A 26,425-nucleotide genomic window follows, 5' to 3' on the forward strand; every position below is an offset into this window, starting at 1 on the left:
AAATAAGGAGTATTCCGTATAGCTTCCCACCTACACCATTCCAAATTCCACTACAGTCAAGAACTTTATATTTTAAGCAACAGCAAGGGAGGGAAGGATGACGATATATTTTCCAAGCTGAACAACAAATGTCCTGTCAGCTTGTCCTATGAGGCGCTATCTTTCATCATAACAAGTGTTCCAGGGAGCAAACTGAGGAAGCTTAGTCAGCAGAACCCTGAATAAATTACTGTGTGGCCTTGAGCTAGTGGATGGAAAGTTCTGCAGCATCATAAAGATGAGCAAGTGAGAAGGGAAAGTTTATTTCCCTCTTTAATATTGGGTGTGAGAGACAGAGATGACACTGCTGCCAAACTCACAAAAGTAAAACTGCAAAGCTCAGAGTCCTTACACTATTATCTAGAGAGGTAAAAAACCTCGTTTGCTCCTCACAGGGAGAGCTCAGCCTAGTTATGTATGGAGACTGAAGAAGGCAGGACACAGCTCTCACTGCTGTTGAGCATCCCCTAGAAAAACTAGTTACTTATCCATAACTAGTCTTATTTGAGTGGTCATTTGTGCAGTCACTCAAAATGGCTCTGCCAGTCTTAAAGAGTCACTATGAAAGGTATTACCAAAAAAAACACATGGAAACTAACTGAGCCAAAGAGATTTTCAGTTTCCATGTGGTGGTTTTTTTTTGACAATACACAAACCCACTAGATCATGGTACTCAGTGGTGAATAAATGCTCCATCTGGCCTTCACTGCTTTCGGGGCCCAGGCTCCTATGTGAAAATCAGAAGTTTATTTAGTCCAGGTCCAATGTGAATACCTTGTTTTCCCAACAAGCAATCACTTAATGCTCTAGCTAAAAACTTTATTTAAAAGTAATATAACTAGATGTGAGAAAATAAAATATAAACCAAAGAAACACAAATCACACCGGCATGTGTAAAAGCTGTTACAGGTAACTGAAAATGCATGACAATTCTGCTTTACTTACACTGAATCTAAGAATGAGTCCAAATTCGAACTTTCTTACCAAAGCATATGCAGAAAAGGCAACCTCACTATATCCAGATCTGAAATGTTTGGATGTCACACAGTGCTGGGAGTTTACGCAGATTGAGAGTGAAAATCGTTTTCCCCCAACTTTTTATTTTAACATTTTTCCAGAAAGGTTCTAAATAACAAGTACGCAATATATTAACAAGTATGTGGATGGAGTACATATAAAACAGGGGTTGCACTTACCTGTAACCTTTGTTCATTGAGTGGTCTTCTGTGCAGTCGCAGGCCAGCCACCGGGATGACACCCAATTGAAGGCTGGTTTAGGTACAGATTTGTCACTGCTGGTTTAGGTAGAGACTTGCTTATAGTACACTAACACAGTTGAGACCACAGAAACCAATTCAGGCAACTTGTCAGGCACAATAAGTGCTTTCTCTAAAGGTGCATAGTGCACAGATGAAAAAAATGATTGTAGAAAGCTTGTACCTTCAGCCATCAATAGTGTCCCTTGCCAAGGCAGAAATCGTGGAGGGAACCTCACCCTGACACTATAGGCACGTCTTATGGTGATCTTCTCAGTCATATGCTGGTGGAGGGGAGAACAATATTTTTTGTTCACAAAACTCCCCAAAACAGCTAATGAGGCAAAAGACTGGAAGATGGAGAAATAGGTAGAAAAAAAACTGAGGCCAAAGTTGGAAGAAAAGAAAATTTATTCTCACGCAGAGAAAAACTCAAGACAAAGTTTTCTGTCAGTGCTAGTCAAATGACAATAATGTGCAGGCTCCAAAGGGGGTAGAATTTTGCAACTAAAAGCTTAGCAGTTCAAGAAGGCTCCAAATAGAGAATCTGTGCAGATGTAGAGTCTATTTGTGTTGTGTACAAAGACCACAACAAAGAATGCTCTAAAACCAAACCACAACTATCCCACACACATTTATTTACTTTTTTATTTTAATAGCAGAACAACAACTAATAACGTCTTCAGCATCCCAATTAACGTGGAAACCCTAAGAGACCAGCCAATAAGTTTGCCAGTGTACAGACAATCCCACCCAGGTTTCCAGCACAAAGCGTTTGTCTGTACACCAAAGTTGTATTGAGAGATGCTCTCCATCAAGACCATTGCCCCATACGGGACAGCATGAAGATTGAGGCATTGATGACTAGGACCAAGTGAGTGCCCTTCCCAGGAACACAAGTTGGACAATGTGAAGTAATATAACCAAAGGGCACAGCAATCAAATATGTCAGTTTACAAAACAATTGCTGCAGCTGTTCACATATTCACAAAACAAGAATAATTATATGTTGGTATTTCTTTCTTTAATCCAAGGTTTCCTTTTCAACAGGTCAGAACATCAAGTCACTGAAGTGCTTACGAACTTCCTCGAGTTTCAATGTTCGTTTCGAGGGATATCCGTTGAAAAGGAACCATTTGTTAACTTGGGAGCTACCCATAGCCATTTTGAAATTGTCAACCACTTTATTGGATTGCTTTGTGAAAGAATTACAACACAACAGAATTTTGATAAAGATATCCCTCGAAACGAACATTGAAACTTGAGGAAGTTCGTAAGCAAGCACTTCAGTGACTTGATGTTCTGACCTGTTGAAAAGGAAACCTTGGACAATGTGAAGTGTCAGTTTGATTACCTCCCCCTATCATCAGTCCACACTAAACCTGCCATCTTAGTTGGCCTCCATTCCGATACAATATAAAGTAGGCAACAAAGGGCTCTCTCATAGCCAGTTAGAGATAATCCCCCCAAAATTCTGCTCAGCCCAAAGCAATCAGCTAATCCCATACTGCAGACAAACGTGTATATATATATATATATTACACACACACACACACACACACGTCCAAAGAAATCTGCCATTTCAGACCAAACGTTATATTTACATTTGTTTCTTGTCTATGAAAGAACTATTTTAATTGCTCCAGTCCATATTTCAATGTGTGATACAGTTGTTGCTTTCCACTTTCGAAGGATTATTTAACATATATGTTAAATCTGCACTTGGCTACTTACCAACATCTATTTGTCAGATAACCCCAATTTAACAACTCTACTAGAAATCCAATAATTGCAGAGAATTATTCTTTTTTTGCATTAATTGTAATCTAAGGTCTAAGGAAGTTTAACATTATTTCTTGCCAGACTGTTTTCTGGCAAGATTGCTGAGGGGAAAGTTAAGTAACAACTTGATCAAAGTAATTAAAAATATTGGGGTGGGGGGTTGACATTTGCTCCACGTATCCTACAGGTTGATAACCAACTGGTGGATTAATATTTTGATTTCTTGCCTGCCCAAGAAATAATCTATCATGGAATGCAAGGAAGAACCCACTTGGAGTGGGGGGTGGAGCAACTGTCCCTGCTTCATGAGGAGGCATGCGACCTACTTCTGTAGGATTGTGATGCTACCAATGCTCCCTCTAAGCTGTGGTCTTGTGAGCAAAAATTCAACTTGGTGAGCTACTGGCATGAAAGTTGTGAGCTAGCAATTTGGCTACAGCATCAATTAATTTGCTCTGGAGCCATCCTTCCTGAGCTAAGACAAAAATGTCTGAGCCGGAGGCTAAAAAACAGTGAGGTAGCTCACACTAACTCAGCTTAGAGGGAACACTGGATGGTACCCTGCTGATACTGGGACTGGTAACAATGAGGGGGTTGTATGGAACACATTACATTCTCTTAGTGGTATGTGACATATACAGGCACTTACGTATGATTCCATCTGGGCTATCCTCATGCTTGGGTAAGTAGTGTGCAGAGAGATCACTTTGAAGTACTTCATCTGCCGTTGCACGAGCTAAAGCTGCTGCCAGAAGTGAAGGGCAATTACTGAAAGAGAAAGAATACAAGGTAACTCATTTTCAGTTAATAATACGAATGGAATTATATATATACATACATACATACACATATATGTGTGTGTGTGTGTGTATACACACACACACACACACACACACACACACATATATAGGCTAGTCAGTGTGCATTTTATTTTTTAAAGATCTTCTATTTATACCTTCCAGTAGCAACCAATTGTAGGGTTAGATCATAAGCACATCTCTTTGCACTTATCTTGGCACAGACAAATGAGAGCTTTATGCTGCAGTGGCTAAGGGAATAAACTGAGAAGCAGGAAATCCCTGATTCAAAATTTCCCTCTGCCATAAACTCATTAAGGAGTCTGATCCGTAGGTATATGGAGCCCCCCCCCCCCCCGGCAAAACTCCCCGGCTAAACTTTACATACCATATCTACTTCTTTCTTGGCTGTTTTCTCACAGAATGTTTTTCCCTAGGTGGCACATAGCATACCCATAATTTATTTGGGAGCTTCCACATGACACTGTGCTCTTTCAGAGCATGGCTCATGGGGCTTTGGGGGCTTTCCTTTTTAAGCCCCCGCTGGAGGGGGAGGCTCTGCTCTAATTTAAAGGGGAAGCTGCACCAGCTGCAGACTGACCCTTCATGGAAACCTTCTGCCCACAGCCAATCCGGGGGGGGGGGGGGGGGGGGGCCCACCTTCAACATGGTGACACTAAGCTTGTGCATACAACCTACCCCAACTTTTAGCCCTTGAACAGAGCTTTTCCCCCATTTAATAACTGAGCTTGGCTGGGGAGAGGATTCTCATCTTTTCAGTACGTCTTTGCCAATGTGACAAGCAAGAAGAAAGTGGGGAGGTGCAGTGCCAGCCGCAAGCGGTGCAGGGATGGGTTTTATGAGGTACATAAGGTTGGCCTTTCTCAACCCTGTGTGGATGCATCCTGTTTTACCCGAGAGCTTACTCACACCAACCAAAAAGCACAAAGGCAGACAGAGTAGCATGCCTGCTTCCCTTCCACCAGCTAGCTGGTGGTACTAGGGGCAGAGCCCAGAAGGTAAGGAGGTAATGGTGCTCCTTCCTCACACATATACACTGGTTTGCCAGGCTGTTTGCAGTCCAGTGGGCCAGCTGGTGGGCACTGCCCTCTGCCTCCATGCTTTCTGGCTGGCTGCAGAACAGGGTTGCCAAACCTGGGTCTGGAAATACCTGGAGATTTGAGGGTGGAGCCTAGGAGGGTGGAGTTTGGGGAGAGGAGGGACCTCAGCAGAGTATAAAGACAAACAGTCCACTCTCCCAAACAGACATTTTCTCCAGGAGAAGTGGAATAAATGTTTTGAATACATAAACATTAAATAAATAAGCAATCTATGTAGTCTGGAGATCAGCTGTAATTCCAGGAGCTCTCCAGCCCTCACCGGGAGGCTGGCAACCCTGCTACAGAAGGTAGAGGCAGAAAGCAGAGCCACGCCCCCCCCGCTGCCGCCCCCCCCCACAGGCTCACCAGGCTATTTGCAGTCTGGCAAGCCAGCGGGGGGGGGGATGCCCCACTCTCTGCTTCTGCATCTTATTGCTCATTGCTTCGGGGGAGAGTGGTCTATAAATTTAATAGTAGTGGTGATGACGACGACAATGACAACAGGAGGAGGTGGAGAGCAGGACTGTATTAAATTCAAGGTTATCTTTTTTCAAAAGCCTTCTTCTTTTTGGGGGGGAGGTGGTGTTGTCTTAAATACAGCGTTGTCCTCTTTGGGTAAATACAATACGATCCTATTTGATGTCTCAAGTTTTGCATACATTAGATCTGTCCTTGCCCTGGAATAACTTCTCCTCCATCCCCCAGCATCCGCTACCTGTTCCAACTGCTCCCCTGCTCAGTACCCCCAGCTGGTACTGAGGGGTATAGGCTTGCAGCTACTGCAAAGGTAATTTGCCACGGTCTCCAACACAACTGTGCTCCTCTGGATATTTTTTCAAAGCAAAAACATCTTACGACACATAGAAACTCCCTCTCTAACCAACAGTTAGTGCTCAGAACAAGCACTGGAAGGCAGCAACAGGCTTCCCGTTTCACGCACTGTACTCAGCTGTTCTCCTTCGTACTGCTTCAGTTATCACTCAGGCCAACAAAACTGCCATTCGATTAGAGGTTTCTAACTTAAATGCACATGCCAGGTCTCTCAGCTTTTACAATGTTTAGCATTTGATGTTTATGTAAGTTACTTAACCATAGGGTTAAAATTAAAAATACCAGCAATACCCCTGCCAAACTATCCTGTCAAGGTGAAAAGTTCTAGCCCTTTAACTTAAATGCCATTTACACATGCCCTTTCCTTGCATCAACAGCCATGCAATCTACTCACACAGCTACTTCAAAGCTCACTATTATGCACAGTAATGAAGCGTAACTACCAAGGGATATTAACTGTCTATGGCTGACTCTTCCTAGCACTAGGTGAATCCTCAGATATCATCTGACATATAGCAAGATGCTGAAATTCATAAGAACATAAGAGAAGCCAAGCTGGATCAGGCCAATAGCCCATCTAGTCCAACTCACTGTGTCACACAGTGTCCAAAAACCTGGTGCCATCAGGAGGTCCACCAGCAGGGCCAGAACTCCAGAAGCCCTCCCACTGTTGCCCCTCCAAGTGCCCAGAATAGATAGCATCACTGCCCCAGACATAGTGTTCCATCTATACCTTGCAGCTAATAGCCACTGAGGGAGCTCTGATCTATATCTATATATCTAATTCTCAACAGTCCCCTTTGTATGTGGATACCTATTTCTGCAGATAGGGGGCTCACTCTCCCCCAACAGGTTTTTCTGCAGACTCAGGGGACTCTGTGGGTCTCCAGAAAACCCCCAAAAGTTTTTTAAAAAAACCCTCAGGAAGGGTGAATCCCCCCCCCACACCTTTTGAAATGGCTGGCACAGGGATCTACTCCAGGCCCCACCACATGAACAGTGAGAGATAGACTGGCTGATAAAGAGAGAGACAGAGAGGAAAGGAAACCAAACCAAAACTGGAGCTAGGATTGGGAAGGATTCCTCTTTCAGTATGAATGGCTAAATAGCAGGGGGGTTGAAGCCAGGAGTGGGACTAGGCTTGCCCACTCCAGGTAGGGAAACTTCTCAGAGATTCTGTGGTGAAGTCTGAGGAGTACACAGGTTTTTTTGGGGGGGAGAGGCCTCAGCTGGATATAATGCCACAGAGACCGCTCATTTTCTCCAGGGTCAAGATCTCTGTTGTCTGGAGTTCAGTTGTAATTCTGGGGAATCTCCAGGTCCCACCTGGAGGCTGGCAAAGCTAAGCCTAACAGCACCCTCTGGGTGACTGGATACCACCTGACTTGCATGATTCAACTAGGCCTGGCTGCTTGCTACTGTCAAACAGCAGCCACCCTATGAAAATCAGTGTAGTATAATGGTCAGAGCTTCAAAGTAGGGTTTGCGAAACCCAGGTTTAGATCCCCATCTTGCTGTGGAAGCTCACTGGGTGATTTTGGACCAGTCACATACTTTCAGCCTAACCTACCTCATAGGGCTGTTGTGTGGATTAAAAGGGGGAGAGAATAATGTAAACTGGTTTAGTCCCCACTGTGGAGAAATACCATAGTTTTCCTCAGTAGAAGCTGCAGGAAGAAAGGAGATGAAAAGCTGAAAACAGAGGGCAGATAAAGGTAAGTTGACAGTTGGGTGGGAAGGAGATAGGGATGCCAACTCCAGGTTGGGAAATTCCTGGATATTTGAAGGGTGGAGCCTGGGGATGGTGAGGATTGAGGCGGGGAGGGACTTCAGAAAGCTTTAATGTGATAGACTCCACCCTCCAAAGCAGTCATTTCTTCCAGAGGAACTAAAGTTGCTAACCTCCAGGTGAGGGCTGGAGATCTCCTGGAATTACAACTGATCTCCAGATGACAATTCCCCTGGAGAAAATGGCTGCTTTGAAGGGTGGAGTTTATGGTATTAAACCCTGCTGAGGTCAATTCCAAGCTCAAACCTCATCCTCCCAAGGCTCTACCCCCAAATTTCCAGGAATTTCCCAACATGGAGCTGGCAACCCTAAGAGGAACTGATCTCTGTATGTGGGCAATCCATTGTGATCCCTGGAGAATGACAGCTGCCACTGCTGTGGGGGAGGGGGGGAAGTAGGTGGGAGGCCGGGAGAGTAACAGAGGCAGAAAGAGTGATGGGGTGGGGGCAGAAAGGGGACAGGCATGGAGGAGGGAGAGACAGAGTAAGAAAAAGGGTGGCAGGAAGGAGAAAGAGGGTAAGAAAGATAGGGGGAGAGAGGAAGAAGCAGAGGTGGGGGGAATGGGATAGCTGCTCCCGCATGTTTCTTGCGGGTCCCACTTGTGTTTATCTAATCCTCTCTTGAAGATGACTATTCTTGTAGCCACCCACCACCACTCCCTGTGGCAGGGAATTCCATGTGTTAATTACTCTGTAGGTAAAGAAGTACTTCCTTTTATCTGTTCTAAACCTACTGCTCATTAATTTCACTGAGTGCTCACTAGTTCTTGTATTGTGAGAAAAGGAGGAATGTACTTCTTTCTCTACCTTCTCTATCCCATGCATAATTTTGTAAACGTCTACCATGTCACCTCTCAGCCATTGTTTCTCCAAGCTAAAGAGCCCTAACCTCTTTAACCTTTCTTCATAGGGAAAGTGTTTCATTCATCCCTTTAATCATTTTAGTTGCCCTTTTCTGCACTTTTTCCAATGCTATATCTTTTTTTGAGGTGCGGTGATCAGAACTGTACACAGTATTCCAAATGAGGCTGCACCATCGATTTATACAAGGACATTATGATACTCGCTGATTTGTTTTCCATTCCCTTCCTAATAATCCCCAGCATAGCATTTGCCTTTTTAATTGCCATTTCACACTGAGTCAACATTTTCAGTGAGTTATCTACCACGAGATCTTTCTCCTGGTCAGTCTGTGCCAGTTCGGACACCATCAATGTGTATTTATAGTTATGATTTTTGGCTCCAATGTGCATTCCTTTGCACTTGCCCATGTTGAACCTCATTTGACACATTGATGCCCACTCGCCCAGCATCGACAGATCCCTCTGGAGCACCTTATGATCCTCCCTGGTTCTCACCACCCTAAACAACTTAGTGTCATCTGCAAATTTAGCACTGCAAAATTTCACTTCACTGCTTACTCCCAACACCAAATCATTATTGAACAAGTCAAAAAGCACCAGACTCACTACAGAGTCCTGCAGCACCCCACTGCTTACCACCCTCCGCTGTAAAAACTGCCCGTTTATACCCACTCTGTTTCCTGTTAATTAACCAGTTTTTAATCCACAAGAGCTTGTCCTCTTATCTCATGACAGCTGAATTTACTTAGAAGCAAGCCTTTGATGAGGAACTTTATCAAAAGCAGTCTAGAAGTCTAGGTAAACAACATCTATTGGGTCACCCTTGTCCACCCAGTATCTTTCAGCAGTAATGAATGAACTTGCACATGCATCTGCCTTCTCAGTTCCCAATACACACAGAATTCAATTTTTCAAACAGATCTCTCACACACAGACACATATACAATCATTTTTTGGCTGCACGGGTGTGTTCACACATTTATCATGAACTCCTGCAATTCTGACAAAGGTACAGGGTATTGCTACTTACTATGTGGTCATAAGGATCAAGCTTCAGCAAGAATTATCAAGGCAGGCCACTGCAAGCTGAAATGATAATCAAGTAATTATGTGTGTGCTCCTCTCAAAGAAATCCAAATTTAGTCCTAAAATGGGCCAGATTCTGAAATCCCCAGGGATGCTGCCATCTTTTTACTGCTGGAATTCCCACACTTTACAAACACTGTGGGAGCCTGATCCTGCTTGGGACCACAGCATGGGAGGGAAGGGCTGTCCCACACCCTTGTCAAGAATTCAGACTCAGGCATTTACATTTTTGCAAACAGCATTGGGAAGGAACCCCTCCTTTCCCCTGTGCCACAGTCCCAAGCAGGATCTGACACTCACAGTGTTTGTAAAGTGAGGTAATTCCAGCAGTAAAATGGTGGTGGCCCTGGGGATACTGTATGGTTTAGTTTGGTTGCTACTGCTGCAAGCATCTTGGGGTGGAGACCTGTCTTGTGCTATGGATACTGATGAGAAAAGAATAGACAGGGAGTATCCTAAAGTGTCCTGTTAACAAAGTTCTATTGCCACATAGATCAGACAGCGGAGCATGGCATCAAGAACAGGTACAATTCTAAAATGAGATGACCCCTTGACATTATGAAACTGTGAGTATAATATTTCATGCATCTGACTAAGTGGTCTCTGATGGCTCAAAAAAACTGATATCGCAATAAATTTATCGTTCTTGAAAAGCATCACAACAATTTGCTATTTGGGCTGTCAGGACCAATCTGGAAGGTAGGCAGTTCCCACCAGTTAACTTTGGAGGGAAACAGTCTGAAAGAAAACTCATGTAATATCAGGCTAGCCCAGGCTAAACAAATCTCAGAAGCTCAGCGGGGTCGGCCCTGGTTAGTTCTCGGATGGGAAACCACCAGGGAGGTCCAGGATTGCAATGCAAACGGCAAACCACCTCTGAACATCTCTTGCCTTGAAAACTCTATGGGGCCACCATAAGTCAGCTGTGATGGCATTTATTTATTTATTTAGATTTATACCCCACCCTCCCCACAAGCGGTCTCCGGGTGGGTCACAACAGTAAAGTTACAAAATCATTAAAAACAACAAATAAATAATTAAAACAATTAGAAAGGCAGGAACTGAAAAAAACCCATTAAGGTTCAACAACCCTAAGTAGCTGGAAGCAACTAAGACATGAACCAAAAAAACAGTAAAGATCTTATTCATATGGGCAGCATACAGATTAAAATCTCCAGCAAGGGAGGCCAAATAATTGGGTGCCAACTGCCTCAACTGAAGTCCTAGCGGTACAGCTCCGTTTTGCAGGCCCTGTGAAACTGTAATAGGTCTTGCAGGGCCTTTATCTCAGATTGGAGCATGTCCCACCAGGCCGGGGCCAGGGTAGAAAAGGCCTTGGCCCTGGTCGAGACTAAGCAGATGTCCTTTGGGCTGGGGACAAACAGTTGATGATGGTCCACCAAGCACAAGGCTCTCCAGGGCATATATGGGGAAAGGCAGTCCCTTAAATATGTCGGTCCCAGGCCACACAGGGCTTTAAAGCATTTTCCACCACCAATATCATTGCATTTGCTTGTGCAAATGACTCTGTGGGTCTCAGAAAGCCAGTAATGAAATGAGAAAGATCTTGCAACCCTTTCTCCAGGCAGCTTTACTTCTATTCTATATCTGACGATAATTTTTAAAAAATCTACCAAGCCATGGCACATTTAGCTCTGCACCGAACTTATTTGTCAGTTTTGCTGGATAAAATGACGGGGAAACAATCCCAGGAAAGCTCCCTTTCTCTGTCAGGATATTCTCTTCTAATAATACCAACAGACGGCAACAGAATTAATTGCCTTTGACATCTGTACATTGTAAATCTTCTTAGGAAAGCTTTCTACAACCGTGCAGTGCAAGCAGTGAAGTGATCAGCCAGGGCAGTCCCTCTTGCTCTCAAGTAGTAAGAACCAAAATCTCTTTCCAGCAGCTTTTATTAGAGGATCATAAATGATTTGTTTCGTACTGTCAAACTACACTTGCCAGGATGCTATCTGCCAGACAATGAAAGTGATCCCAATTGTTACACTACAGTAACCCCATATCATTCCCTATCTTCTGTTCTGGTTTGGACTTCACTTCAGTTTAACTGGTGTTAAGGATGCATATTTTCATTTTTCCCCTATACGGTGCACCACCCATTATGTACATGTTTTCTTCCTTATGTCTTACAGGCAACATATCACATGTAAAACGAGCCCTCAGTGATTATTTATTTATTTCATTATGGCTCCAAAATTAAAAGTTAATATACTGATCAATACCACTAGAATGAAAAAAAGTTCAGCCAAGCAAAGGCATAGAGAAGGAATTCCCAAAAGTAAGGGAAAAGAGTGAGGGTCAGTGTGGGTTAATAACTCGCATCCAGCCCTACTGCAGTCTAGTGTGCAAAATACCAAATGCCTTACCTCATCCATTGATTCTCTATCTGACCTTGAACAAGTCAATACCTCTCAGTGTTTGCTCCCCAGCTGTTAAGAGTATAGCATTACAGAGGAAGCAGCAGTCATCATGAAGACAAAAGACTATGAAGATTAAAAGCACCAAAAGAGCTACAAGCTTGAATCATCAGAGCAATCTGAAGATTTACTTTACTTGATCACTTAAATTTATAAGGCCGGACTGATCTTTTGAGGCACAGTTGATTGTTTTTTTAAGCTATTTTGATTTCTCTGTATATCAGATGGTCCAGCTATGAGTGGTAGCTTGTTTACTATGCTGTAAAACTCTATACTTCTCTCAAAATGTCAGGAAAGTCATAAATTGTAAGTCTGGGTAATACACAAAGTATTTCAATGTAATGAATTAGTTAAGATAAAATGACTGGTTCACAGTCCAAGCATTAATAAAATATTTTATTTGTTCTGTGTTTTACTGAACCAAATATGCTTGCTTCCTAACAAACAATGCTAAGAACAATTTCCTGGAGATGATCCTGGAATAGCCCAAGAAAATTTATGTTATCACTTAATCTATATATTTGTTTTCTACTGAAACTATAAAGAAGCTGATGCTTCTTTTTAAATTACATTTGTCCCCAAGTAAGAATGAAAGGCCACCATTACTCTTTATTCAGTGGCAGCTTTTATTTATTTAAGTTATCATAGACTCTGAATATCTCAAAATTTCAGTAAGATGTAAGTGCATTTAATTGGTTAAAAGGCAGTTAACTGAGAATTCTTAAATTGATTCACAGTCCTAATATTTTAACACATCAGTGTATTTCTGCAGCTGTGCTTTAATGGTGTTTCTAAAGAGGCACATCACCAGCTAATACCTTTGGTCTTCCCCTAATGCTAGAAGATGGTTTTATCATCCCAAGTTGTTTGACTCAGAGACGACCAGAGAGAACAGCATCCACGCTGGCTAAGCAGCCCGTAAAGCTTTGAATGGCTTACTTGAACACATAAGGCACGCCAAGAGAGTGCTATTCTTGGCTTGGATGTCACTACAGATTCTCCTCTCCTCAGTCCGAATGCATCAACTTTCGCCATCTTACTAGCCTTCTGATCTGATCTAAGCTATGCAGTCTTGTGGCGTTTCCACAGCAGGTGAAATCTCTGATGCTTCTTTTTAAGGCACACAAACGCCAAAAAAATGGGAGGATACATTTTCTGATGTATGGTGAAACCTGAACTAATGCAGAAAGAGAACAGATTTATCTTTTAAAAGGTGGTATAAAGCCATTTGAAATGACAGTGTTAAGACACCAAAAGGATGTCTGATAAAACCAATTTCTGGGAAAGATGAGAAAATGTTACTGGATGAAGCTGCTATCTGTAATGTGTCACAGGAAGGGACAGACAGTTGCCTAGTTAAATACAAGATTAATCTTTCCTTGCAATATAGCTACAGGAAACAGATCTCACAGAGCACCACCTGAACACTACATGACTTCTGATTTGTAATACCTACAGCTGGTGCACAGACAGGTCTCCACCTAAATATTTAATGTTTATATCCTTCCTTAGAGTTAAAAAAGGACTTTCAAGAATAAATTAAAACACAACAAAACACAAGGAAAGGAAAGACCACCAACTGTCATCTGGATTTTCTTTAAAAGGTAATCTGGATTTAATTATTCTACGCAATAATTATTCTGGAAAGAGAGGGCAGTGCTGTCCAGAGTCTACTACAGCATATGCTTAAGGTTTGCAGACTGCACTGAAGTGCCTGGAGAAATGCATATGGACCCACTAGTCTCTGTTTATCCTTTCATGGCCTGGAGCACCTGGGAAACGAAGGCTGGAGTCCAAAGAATATTTCAACCTATATTCCCAAACGCTTAAGCTGCACCTTAGTTATTAATTTACTGAATTCATTTGTATGTCCCCTTTCTCCCCAATGGGGGCCCAGAACAGCATACATTGTTCTCCTCTTCTCCGTTTTATCCTCACAACAATCCTGTGAGATAGGTTAGACTAAGAGACCGTGACAGGCCCAAGGTCACACAGTGAGCTTCTATGGCATGAGTGAAAATGTTGGGGAAACCAGGATGATCACTGGGGAGGGACAGAAACTGACAGGGATCCCAACTGCATCAAGAAAGACAGACAGTTATTTTAAAAAACAACAACACAAACACTCTTATTTATTGAACTTCAAACCCAAAATGTAAAACCTTCCAAACATCTAAGAATCTGGTATGCAGCATACAAAACTGACTCATAATTCTTAATTCAGTACTTATAACTCAATGCACAGTGTACACCCAGACAAATAAGGAATATATTCCAGCTACTGAATTCAAGGCCCCTGGGCACCAATGAGCAGCCCCGACTCTTGGTAAACCGGAGGTATATATCTTTCTTGGACCTATAGCTGCTAATGTATCCACTGACGTACCTATCATGTATGACCACCATGGATGTGATGCAGGCCAGACTAGAACTGGCCCGAGGTACCGACTCAAATCCATCCCCTTTTTTCTATCTCTGGGGTCAGGAAGCTCACAGAAAATCAAGGAGAGTCAAGGAACCGAGATACCCTATCTATTTTGATTCTGATAGTGACACCACTAACTTCTGGAATGTATGAACATTCTCTAAGACAAAAGTCATGTATGGAGTTATTGGTACTGGAAGGCCACAGCACCAGCAGAGTTCTGAAACCTCCTAGGAAACTGAACCAAAGATTCAACTATAGAGGCTAATTTACTGTAGAAATTAAAGTATCATAGGTTTAACAGAGGACTGAGGCTCAATCCAGGCCCTAATTCTGAGACAGAGAATGTGAACACAGGTCTCCCAGATACTACTCCAACAGTCTCAACCACTACATCACACTGGCTCTCACCATATCAAGACTATATCAGGAATAACAATCCAGACATCTGAAGCTGACACATTATTCTTACTACAGCATACTCAATGTTCTTCCCTGGCCTACAAGCATAAGAAGAAGTAGGAAAGAACCAATGCACGCACGCACGCACGCACACGCACACGCACACACATCCTTTGAGCATATTTGCTTGGCACTTAAGCCCCTCTATCACATTTTCCTTATGAGTGGCACTGCTTCCCAGGCACACACACACAGCCATGTTCTGCTCCTACTCTGCCAGCCTCACACTGGAGAACCAATGTGGGGTAATAGTTAAACCAAAACTGAGGACACCAAAGTACAAATGACCAGCCATGAAGCTCACTGTGTGACCTGGGGCCAGCCACTCTGCCTCAGCCCGACCTATCTCAGAGGGCACTATGAAGAATAAAATGGGTGCAGAGAGAACCATGTACACCTTCTTGAACTTTTGAAAGGAAGGGTGGGATAAAAATGTAACAGTAATGCATACCAGCATCTCCAGTTTGAGGCAACTGGATGGTCTGAACCCACAGCGGTCAGGGAACCACAACTTCACTATTTTCTTTTTAAAGAAGACACAGCAGTATTAGAAACTACAGTCGGGGAAATCTTGAGCCTCAGAATTGTGCTGAAAGACTGGGAAAATCATGAACATAAGAAGAACCATGCTGGATCAGACCAAAGGGCCCATCTCATCCAGCATTCTGTTCACACAGTAGCCGACCAACTACCTCTAGAAGCCCACAAACAGGAAGACTGCAACAGCATCATCCTGCCTGTGCTCCCCAGCAACTGATTTAAAGACACTCTACTTCTATATGTGGATGTTCCTCCAGCCATCATGGATAGACATCTGCCGCAGGAAAAGAAGCTCTCCAAGCTGGGTGAGTGCACAACATAAAACGAAATGAGGTTCAGTTTAAGTAAACATAAAGAGCCACATATAAGAAATGCTTATTATTTGTCAACGTTTTCAGGAATATGCTACTCAAATTCACTTTTGGCTTGCCTTATTGTCAGCTGACTCATGTTGTGCCATAATCAGTACCTCCTTTTTGTTCATCTTGTTTGGGCAAGCCTTCCACATTTTAAAAGGAGCATTCATGCTTTTTATGATTTCCTTGACTTGGGTTGCTTCCATACGGGGGCGATTCCCCATTGTGTTCTCATTGCCACTGCAAATGCAGAGGTATTAGCAGCAATAAAGCCTCCACATGGGGGGATTCTCCATTCTTTCATCCATCCCCCCCACCTGCTGGATTAAAAAAAAAAGTAGGCATGTTGCTATAGTGTAATGCTGCTATAGAAATATACCTTCTGCTGATTTTTTAAAAAACAGCAAAAAGCCTTAAGGGGGCAGAGGGAGGGGGCAGGAAGCATGAGGAGAAATTAAAGAAGAGATGACACCAGATATGGTGAAGAGGTGTGGAAATCTGTACCTTCCCATCCATGCTCTTTCAGGAAACATCTACCAAAGCAGGTTTAAGGAAGATGGGCAACTTTCATGTGGAAGCTCCACCACCAAGCTACTATCTGAGCAGGAAACACAGAGCAAAGTTCCTCTGTTCATTAATCTTTGGGTCATAAATCATGCTGGCTTTCTTTCAGACTTGGTCTTACTTTCCTAATCTGAGTGATACAATTTATCTGGGCTTCAATTAATGTGGCTTTTGCTCCAAATGTCACAGAGATGACTCTCTTGCTCTTCCTTTGGTGTCATCTGTTAACTTGGATACCTCTCTACTAACATCTGACTCCAAATCAGTTATGAACGGGTTCTAATACAGGATTCCTTCCATTGGGAAAGCTGTGCATTTATCCCTTCTGCTTTCTTTATATTAAATGTCCACTTATCCCATGAGTGAAAAGGTTTGTAGATTGTAAGAACCGGCCAAGGATTCTGAAATGTCTTTGAGCCTCTTGCATACATATGTATATGCAGAAGAGAAGTACATACATATTATGATGTCAATTTGGTGATGCATGATGATGCATGCCTGATATTTTAAATGCATATATTCAAGAGAAAATAGGGGACCTCCAGCAGGGGACTTTTTTTCCACAGATGCCCAGATGAAAAAAAGGGATAGCATATCTGTAGCTATACATTACTCTGTTTTTTGAATTCTATAAGGCAAGCCCAGAACCAACATGCCTTGCAAAGCATTTATAGATGTAAGTAGCTCTATGAATACTGGTTCCCTGCCTCCTGGCTTCAAATCTTCAATCAGGCCTTTAATTTTTTGAAAGGGTAGCACGAATACTTCACATTTCACTATTTATTCTGTGTTTTATTCAAAAGAGACTTACAACACCACTCTAAGGGTGACGAGAATGGATGAGTGATACTAATGTTACAGGCTACACAGCACCACATACAGCAAGTCTACAGCAATCTGTCAGAACTGATTTCCTCTAAAAAAAAACCCTCAGCCTTGGAAAAGATTCTATATACAGTACAAAGCTTCCACAGTAGTTTAACCATTCAAGCAATGTACATAATGCCATTACTGGGAAAATATTACCTAAAAAGGAAACTCATGAAGGTTTCACATCTTTGTAATCAGAAATTCAGACGTTTGGAATAACATTCAGAATGTAGTGATCACTTTGCAATGTTTTGCATGTTATTCCAAACATTTTAACTTCTTTGTGTGCACTGAAATGGCAGCCAAGAAGCATTTTGTTTTGCGTAGTCAAAATCATTCCTTTGACAGAACATTCACAGGGGCTGTGATCTGGGAAGGCCATCCAGTTAAATGTACGAGAACACACGAGAACAGTACGTATTCTTCACAAGCTATCAGATTTTCAGTTTATTCTCTTTTCTTAGATGACAGTTGGGAATAAATGTTGGGAATGAGGCTGTGTGGGTCCCCTCAGTTGGTAGAAAGGGCCTATCACAGGCTGCTATAAACCTGGGTCTATAAATGAAGAGCTCTGTAGTATCTAACATTTTGTCTATCCTGAATCTGCTGCCCGTCAACTTCATTGTGCTCCCCTAAGTCATTGTATTACGGCAAACAGAGGAAACATTTCTCTATATACACTTTTCTCCATACCATGCATTTCCAAATGATAACCTTTCCTTATCTCCCTTATAAATAAAAGCCGAATGGTGGTGGCACTTCTCTAGAACATTCCACACGCTCCAAAATCAGTTCGCTCTCTGATCTGTCATTCAGAGGGTCTCCCTATCCACTGGCTGCTTTGCCTGAGTCCTGCCTCCAACATTCTAAACATTTTGCTAATCCTCTCCCCCCCACAGCCAGTCAGAACACAGAGGTTATTTGCATATGCAGCCTCATTGGCCTCTGCCTCAGAATTCGGAGGTCGTTTGCATATGCGACTTGATTGGCTTTTGCGTCTAACATTCTAAACAGTTTGCTGTTCTGAGGTAAAAAGTGTCCTATCTCCAGGTGAGGGCTGGAGATCACTCAGAATTACAACTGCTTTCCAGATGGCAGAGATCAGTTCCCCTGGAGGAAATGGTGGGCTCTGTATCCTTATATGCTGCTGAGGTGGCCCCCATATGACAGCCAATGTGACGTAGCAGTCAGGGCTTCAGAGCACGGGAGAGGCTGCAGGTGTGTGGGGGGTGGAAAGCTGAAGAGTGAGGGGGAAATAAAGGTAGGATGATGATTGGCTGGGAAGGAGATAGGGTTGCCAACTCCAGGTGGGAAATTCCTGGAGATGTGAGGGATGGAGCCTGGAGAGGGTGAGGTTTCAGGAGGCGTGGGACCTCGGACAGGTACAAAGCCATAGACTCCACCCTCCAAACCAACCATTCCCTTCTGGGGAACCATCGTTGCCAATCTCCAGGTGAGGGCTGGAGATCACTCAAAATTACAACTGTTCTTTAGGTAGCAGAGATCAGTTCCTCTGGAGAAAATGGTGGACTCAGTGTCATTATACCCTGCTGAGGTTGCCACAGCAAATTGACACTGAGTGTCCAAGGCCGGGGCACCCGCCCAGAGCCTCTTTCTAGAGGTCGTTGTATTTATTTCCACAACGGGCCTTTTTCCTAGTAAGGAATACACCCCAAGCTCTTGATCGTCTTGATTAACCCTTTCTGCATCTTTTCTAGCTCTTGAAGCAGTGTTCAAAACTGCAGGTAATAATCCAGATGTCAATATTTTCCACATGGGGACATGCATGTGTCATTTCCTGTTGCTATTACAGCTGCGAACGTTGTGCAGCAGCAATGCAGCTTCCACATTACAGGTTTTACCATAGTTTCCCTGCTATAGTCCCCAAGGAGCAGCCATCCCTGCACAGCAGAGCTTTCCCAGTTTTAAAAAAATCGGTAATTGAATATCATTATTATCAATATAACGTTATAACTGTCAGCTAGGCCTCTCTCGAGCCCTGGCTGCCATGGGAGTGAGGATGACTCTGGAATGTTAAGTTTCAATTCTGCTGTGTCTTCTATGTTTCTGTTATCTCTGTCTGACCTTCAGTGCCTGGTATAGTATTTCTCTTGGAAAAAATAGCCCGTTACTTTGGCGAGCTTCTATATGGTCCCTGATTGGTCCTTTGAACAATGTATAACTGTTTGCTTCGCGCGCTTTATTTTAGTTCTAACACAAAATGGTTAAGATATCTGCATGCTTTAAAAGTCTCAATAAACTTTACTTCTTTGAATGAAAGCTGTTGGGAACTGATTGCTGCAGGAGTCTGACAATAACAATACATGTAAGAGGTTCTTTAAATTCCCAAACTCCTTTTTTTTTTTAAGAAAAGTGAGTATTTAGCTCCTTTTGTTGTGGAAATATATCCTTCCTATTATAGCTTTATAATGAAACAGGCTAGAAACATACTCTTTTTTCTTTAAATGAAAGCAAGAATTTCAGAAAGTCTATTACGCTTATTATTATGATATATCACTATAACGATATTCAGTTGCTGATTTTTTTAAAAAAACCAAACAAACAAAACTGGTGGTGGTGGGGAACTGCTGCTGTGGGGAAAATGGTTCCCCGAGGGGGGGGGGTGTCAAACTTTTCCTCTCCCATAGCAGCCATCCAGGCTTTGCTGTGATTTTTCCCAAAACTTCAAAGTAGGCTTGGGAAAAATGGAGAAAAGCCTGGTGAAACCTGGGAAGTGCACAAATGTTCAACAATACTATGGGAAAACAGAAAAAAAATGTTTCTCAACAGCATTGAACCCAGGGGAAGCAACTTATGGGGAAATGGTTGTGGTCATGCCATACGAGGGCTTTACAATACCAGTTGTTTATTTTTAAGGCCATTTGTAACAATCCCTTGTGTAGCTATACAAAAATACCTTGAAGAATAGTTTTTTATTTTAAGAATATGTAGCTTCCCCTTGTTAATCTGGGCATGTAATATTATGGCAAAAAGAGGGGCAGAACCCACAAAAACCAGTACCTGTTCCACTTACTTTGGACACAAAAAAGAAATTACTAAGAAAAAAGAAAAATGAGAGGCAAAGGACAAAGTTAACAGTGTGAGGAGAAAAGCAGCAGTCTCCTCAGTTCTGGCAACTCCTAAAGCACTTAACAACATCCTAAACTATAAAGACACAACACTCGAAAAGACCAAAAGAAAAAGAAAAATTAGTAACAGCAAGGTAAAGAAACAATACGACAGGAAGTACTGAACAGAAGAGTGAATAATGACTTTGGGCGGTACAAGATGTCCTCTTTTCCTCAGAGGAGAAGGACCCTTCATGGTAAGTATCCAATGGTCCATTCTCCCTCTGAGGTAGAGGACATCTTGGTGGGACCTCCAAAAGCAGTGTCCTCATTTTCTGGGCTGGTCATCGTCTTCTGATTCTAGAATATGTTGTAACACTCTTCTGCCAACACTGCATTAGCTGAGTCATAGTGCCTTACAAAGGTAGACATTGTTGACCAGGTGACTGCTTTGCCGACGTCTTCAACTGTAGCTTGTCTGGCAAAAGGCTGCGTTAGTTGTGGCACTTCAAACTGAGTGTGTGGCAATTCCATCAGTTTTGTCTGATGTTGTAACTTTGTAAGCTTCACTAATGCAGGCCTTAAGAGAACTGCTGGTGGCTGATTTTTTTTACATCCACATTCGTTTATTCAGTGAAGAGATGGAAAAGAATAATGAATCAGATTTCCTAAAATGTTCTGCCCTGCAAATGAAGGTTTTGAGTGCATGTCTTACATCCAATGTATGCCACAGCCTTTTCTTAGGATGACTGCGATTCAGGCAAAACAATGGAAGATAGATTTCCTGAGATCTGTGAAAAGACAAATTCACCTTCAGTTTAAAAGTAGAGTTTGTTCTCATAATACTTTCTCCTTATGGAAAACACACAGCTCAGGATTGATTGACAGCACACCTAGTTACGATACCCTCTTTGCTGATGTGACTGTAACAAGAAACAGTGTTTTCATTCTCAGCCATTTAAGAAGAATTTATTTAATAGGCTTAAAGAGATGTCTAGTAAGAGCTGATAATACAGTGTGTAATTTCCATGTTGGAAATCTGTGTGGTCGTGGTGGATCTTTAAAGGCAGCGCCCTTAAGGAAGCAACGTATGTGCAGGAGTCATCAGGGCTTAGTATGGAAGCCTTTAGTCCATTGGCATGGCCATTTTGCAAAAAGGACAGAATGGATTTAATCTTTGGTTTCAAAGGTTTGACGTCTTTCTTCTGTTCCTCCTGACGAATGCCTTCCAAGATGTATTGTAGATTCTATTAGTGGATTGTTTTCTAGAAGCTAGCAGCATATCTGTTACTCCCATAGAATAGCCTAGTTGTATGAAAATTGACCTCTCAATCTCCAGGTCGTTAAATGTAGTCACTCTGGATATGGATGCCAAACCAGGCCTTGTTGAATCATGTTCATGGATACTGGGAGTGTTAGCAATGATCAGGTCACCAGTTCTTGAAGGGTGGAGAACCACGGTCAATGAGGCCAGTAGGGTGCTACTATGATGATTTCTGCCTTCTGTTCCTTGATCTTCTTGATTAGTTTGGAAAGGACCAGAGTAGGTGGACTGTTTGGCCACTGGGGCATCGAGGCGTTGGTTACTTCGGCCTTGGGGTGATAGAATCTGGTGAAGTACCATTTCACTTGATGGTTGTTTGGTGAAGTGAAGAAGTCCACCAGAGAAAGACCAAAGTGAGACAAGATGAGTTGGAATAAATCTTTCTTCAAGGACCATTCCCCCTTCTGAATGGTCTGCCTGCTAAACGAATCCGCCTGGACATTAATCAGTCCCTGTATATGTTCTGTCTTGATCGATGTCAAGTTCTTTTCTTCCCACACTAGGATCTTGACTGCCTCCTTGTGGAGGATTGAATCTGGATTCTTCTTTTTTATTGAGTTAAGTTTTGACAGACATACTGGCTGTTCTGTTTAGTGTGTGCTGACTGACCATTCATGGGCTGAAGAAGAGTAGGGTTAGATAAATTGCCTGAGGCCCCAGGAGATTGACAGAAAGGCTTATCTCGCTTTGGGACTGTCAGCCTAGTACTGGAGAGACTTCTAGCATTATTCCCCACCTGGTCAGAATGGTGTCTGTGAAGAACTGCTTCACTTCCTGAATGCATTATTTCTTCCCCTGTAAAATACTGGGTATTCTGTCCACAGTCCACCAGACAAGACTGGTTTTTACTGTCAGGGGAACCCGGATGGAAAGGTCCTCTTTGTTCATAATTTATAGCTGGAAAGGTCTCAGAAGTTGTTGTAAAGATCTTGTATGTAACTGGCCCCATTGGATAGCATCAATGCTCGAAATCAGTAGGCCCCTCAACTCTTTGACTGTCATCAGTGATGTAGATTTGCTCTTGATGTTCGCTTGTACCACCTCCTTCATTTTATTTACCCTTGTTTCCATTAGGAGAGACAATTGACCATTATGCCTAATATGACACCCAGATGTTCTAGTTTCTGTTTGGGATATAGAGAACTTGTCTGGAGTTTGATTAGAAGTCCATAAGCCTGTAGACATTGGATATTATTTCTGTGTCTCGGCATGACTTTATCGCAGAACTTGACCTGATCAACAGGTCGTCCAATTAAGGGTGGATGTGAATGTCTTGCTCCCTTAATTTTACAACTGGGTTGATCAAGAACTTCATGAAAACCCCTGAAGCTGTAGAGAGGCCACACAGCAGAGCCCTGAATTGAAGGTTAGATCCGCCGGCATAAAATCAAAGGAATCTTCTATGTACATAAAAGATCAGAATGTGATGATACACTTTCATTAGATCTACTGAAGCTAGGTATTCCTCTGGCTGCAAGGAATTTGTGATGGAGTCTCCATTTTGAAATGCCTCAGTTTGATGAACTTGTCTTTAAGTCTAGGATCGTATTCCAATCTCTGTTCTTTTTCGGCACCATGAAGAATACGGGGTATACTTCTTGCCCCCTTTCTGAAGAGGGGACAGATTCAATGGCCTAAACGCTGAGAAGATGCTGGATGGGCACATGAGTTCTATGAAGTTTTTCTGGATAAACTCTATGGAGTAACCTCTGATAACTATGTCTAGCCAGGGCTTTTTTTCTGGGGGAATGCACCAGAACAGAGCTCCAGAACCTCTTCAACAAAATTCTTTTTAAACTGTTTAAAAGATCGTGAGTTTTCTGTATACAGTTTGAAAACTTTTTTTAAAAGCCCTGCTAGGGACCAGTTGTCTATCTAAGAGTTGATTCATATGCCTTGAAAATGTAGGAGACATCCCCCCACACTGGAAGTGATTTGCCGTCATGTTTTGGCTGGCTTAGTGTCACAGGCATGAACATTGGCTTGCCAGGCCCACATCTATAAGGTTCTTTTGGCAGCTGCCACAGAAGTCATAGCCCTGGATGAAAAAATTAAAGACCTCTAGTATTGCATCCACCGTGAATGAAGTGGCTATGAGTATTCTGTTGGCCCCTTCCATCAGACGATGGCTGTTGTCTGGTATGAGGTGAAGAAATTTCCTAGACCAGACAATACCTGTTCTTGAAACTACTGAGTCTGTCGCGGAAGCCTTGATAGCCATTGCAGTGGCTTCATGGGCCTTCCTTAGGGCCAAGTCAACCTTTTTTGTTCATGCTATCTTGATCGTTCCTTCGCCATCCTCTGATAGATGTCCAGATGATTGTAGTGCTGCTACTGGAGCATCCACTAGTGAAACCTGAAAAAACTGACTAGTGAAAGATGGTAAAGCATACAGTTTCTTAATAACAAAACTTGGGGGTTGCCTATTAGCCATAGGTTTGCCCATTCTGTTTTTTATTGTTTCTCAAAGAATTTCAGGGATGAGAAATACCTTCTCTGCTACATTAGAAATAGGGAAGAATCCTTTGTTCCCTTTGGGTCTACCCCTAGGTTCATTTGTAGAAGGACCTGGTTCCTCTCCTAAGAGATTCTCCTGCAGTTCTAAAGCTGCCATAAGAGATAATGGTAGTTCTCTGATTTAAAAAACTTATGGACTGTTCTAGGATTTCTATCTCATCCTCTTTTTCATCTGAAAGGAACCCCCCCACCTTTTCCTTTTCTTCTAGTTCACTATCTGAATATATGTCTGATTCCCATTGAGAGTTATCTCTCTCTCTCTCTTTCTACTGTAAGTCTCCTTTCTAGCTGCCTTAAGTGGGCCAGCTAGGTTTCTCTTTTGAAGAAACTAGTCTTTCAGTATCCCCCTGTCTGGAAGGGGAAGGGCATGAGGAGGAACTGGATTGGGACCTGTGTCTTGCTTCTTCACCCTGGCAGAAGATAGCAATCTCCTCCAACATGGTTTGCCTGAGTAAAGCTAGAAAATCTGGGGAGAACACTGAAGGTCCCAATCCCTGCACATTATTCATGAGTAACTCATTCACGCTGCTGTCAAAACAGGACCCAGTTGTCGCTGCAATTTGTTGTTCAGAAATGCAGCTTGGATGGCTTCCGCTGTGTTCTACAGTATTTGTATGGCTTATGGAAATGGGAAACCACTCCACAGCCTCCTCCCGGCCTGTGGGTAAGGTCGTCACTAGCAGCGGGTTCAGAAATGATGGCTGCTAAGAATTATCTGCCAGAAGGAATGGCGCCTCTTTTTGGCCCTCTGTTTTCTTTGAGCCAGGAATTGTTAGAATGGTTCCTGGTTGGTCTGTGCTGATTGCTCCAGTGATTAAACTGGGATTGGCAATGAGGGGGGCTTCTAGCTCTCATTCTGACAGGAAGCCATCACTACATTCATGATCCCCCATTATTTGGAGCGGTCGAAGGACACGTTCTGTGAGCCTGACAGGAGAGAAAAAACGGCCATGGCTACCATTTTTCTTCCAGCTACAGAACTCCTTTCCTGAAATCTTCTCATGGAAGCACAGGAGACAAGAATTTAGAATAGAACAAGAGGAAGGGAAAAGGAATGAACAGGTAAAGCACAGCATATTCTCTGGTTTTGCTATGTTCTTTGTGCCACCTGCTTTGCCATGATTTTTTTTTAAAGATCACAGCAAAGCCAAGATAGTTGCCCTGTGGGTGGAGAAGTCTGGATTAATCCCACCCATATCAGCACCATTTCCCCTGCCCCAGTGGAGGCCACTTCTCCTGGAGGGGGAGGGGGGTTTCAGTGTTTTTTTAAAATGGGTAATTGCTCTAACTATATAATGATGTAACATGTAGCCAGCGTTCAATCTGCCATTGACCCAGTTAAGGGTTGAGACACAACAGCAAGAATGTCTCAACAAGCAAACTACCAAGCGGGAAGAGTAGATTCCTGAATAATCAAAATAATCAGACATACAATAAAAGGATGATACAATAAATTAACTAGCAGTTAGGAGGAGCTAGACATAGAACATTTTTACATTATTATCATGTTCATCAAATATATGCAGGTAGGGTCTGAACTGGTTAAGATTGAGACTGAAAGAGATCGGACCATTGGTACTTACCCGTGAAGGGTCCTTTCTCCTCTGAGATGAAGGAGGACATCTTGCTGGGTGTTTCCCACCCTATCCTTAGGGAGGCAGGAACAAACTTCACTTCCTGTCCTCTCGGTAGGACACGCCCACCAGTCAGTTAGGAACTCCAAATAGCAGTAAACCTTCGAAAATAACTGTATAAAACCATCAACATTGAACTCGTGTAAAAAACAGTAAAAAACAAGAGAACAGGAAGGAAGAATTAACACGTAACTTTGAAGATACACACTACAGAATCAGAAAAAGAAGTAGCCGATGACTTGGGAGGGCCCAAGATGTCCTCCTTCATCTCAGAGGAGAAAGGACCCTTCACGGGTAAGTACCAATGGTCCGTTCTCCCTCTGAGAGGAGGACATCTTGCTGGGACCTCCTAGAGCAGTGTCCTTGGGTGGGTCATCGCCTATTCTGTTAACACTTGTTGAAGTACGCGCCTGCCAAAGGCCGCGTCTGCTGAATCAAACACATTAATTTTGTAGTGCTTCGTGAAGGTAGTTACAGAGGACCACGTAGCCGCCTTACAAATCTCTTCTAAAGACGCGTGGTTGGAAAAGGCTGCGCTTGTAGCCGCACTACGAATGGAATGAGCCGTAATGCCCGCCGGAGGATCCAACTTCTGTGCTTTGTAAGCTTCAGCAATGCACATTTTAAGAGTCGCACTGATGGTAGATTTGGACATCTTAGCTCCCTTGTTAGGAGGAGAAAC

The 26,425-nt window shown here is 42.8% G+C and overlaps 1 protein-coding gene across 1 annotated transcript in view; it reads right to left on the bottom strand.

Annotated features, from left to right (window-relative positions):
- Positions 1–26,425, bottom strand: part of PPM1E (protein phosphatase, Mg2+/Mn2+ dependent 1E) — a 153,799-nt gene that overhangs the window by 25,115 nt on the left and 102,259 nt on the right. Inside the window, exon 3 of the mRNA XM_015424175.1 lies at positions 3,727–3,845. Within this exon, the coding sequence (XP_015279661.1) occupies positions 3,727–3,845 (119 nt within the window). The remainder of the gene's footprint in view (positions 1–3,726; positions 3,846–26,425) is intronic.

This window comes from Gekko japonicus, unplaced genomic scaffold, assembly GCF_001447785.1.
Source record: "Gekko japonicus isolate JY-2015 unplaced genomic scaffold, Gekko_japonicus_V1.1 scaffold1359, whole genome shotgun sequence".
In the NCBI taxonomy this organism is placed as follows: domain Eukaryota; kingdom Metazoa; phylum Chordata; class Lepidosauria; order Squamata; family Gekkonidae; genus Gekko; species Gekko japonicus.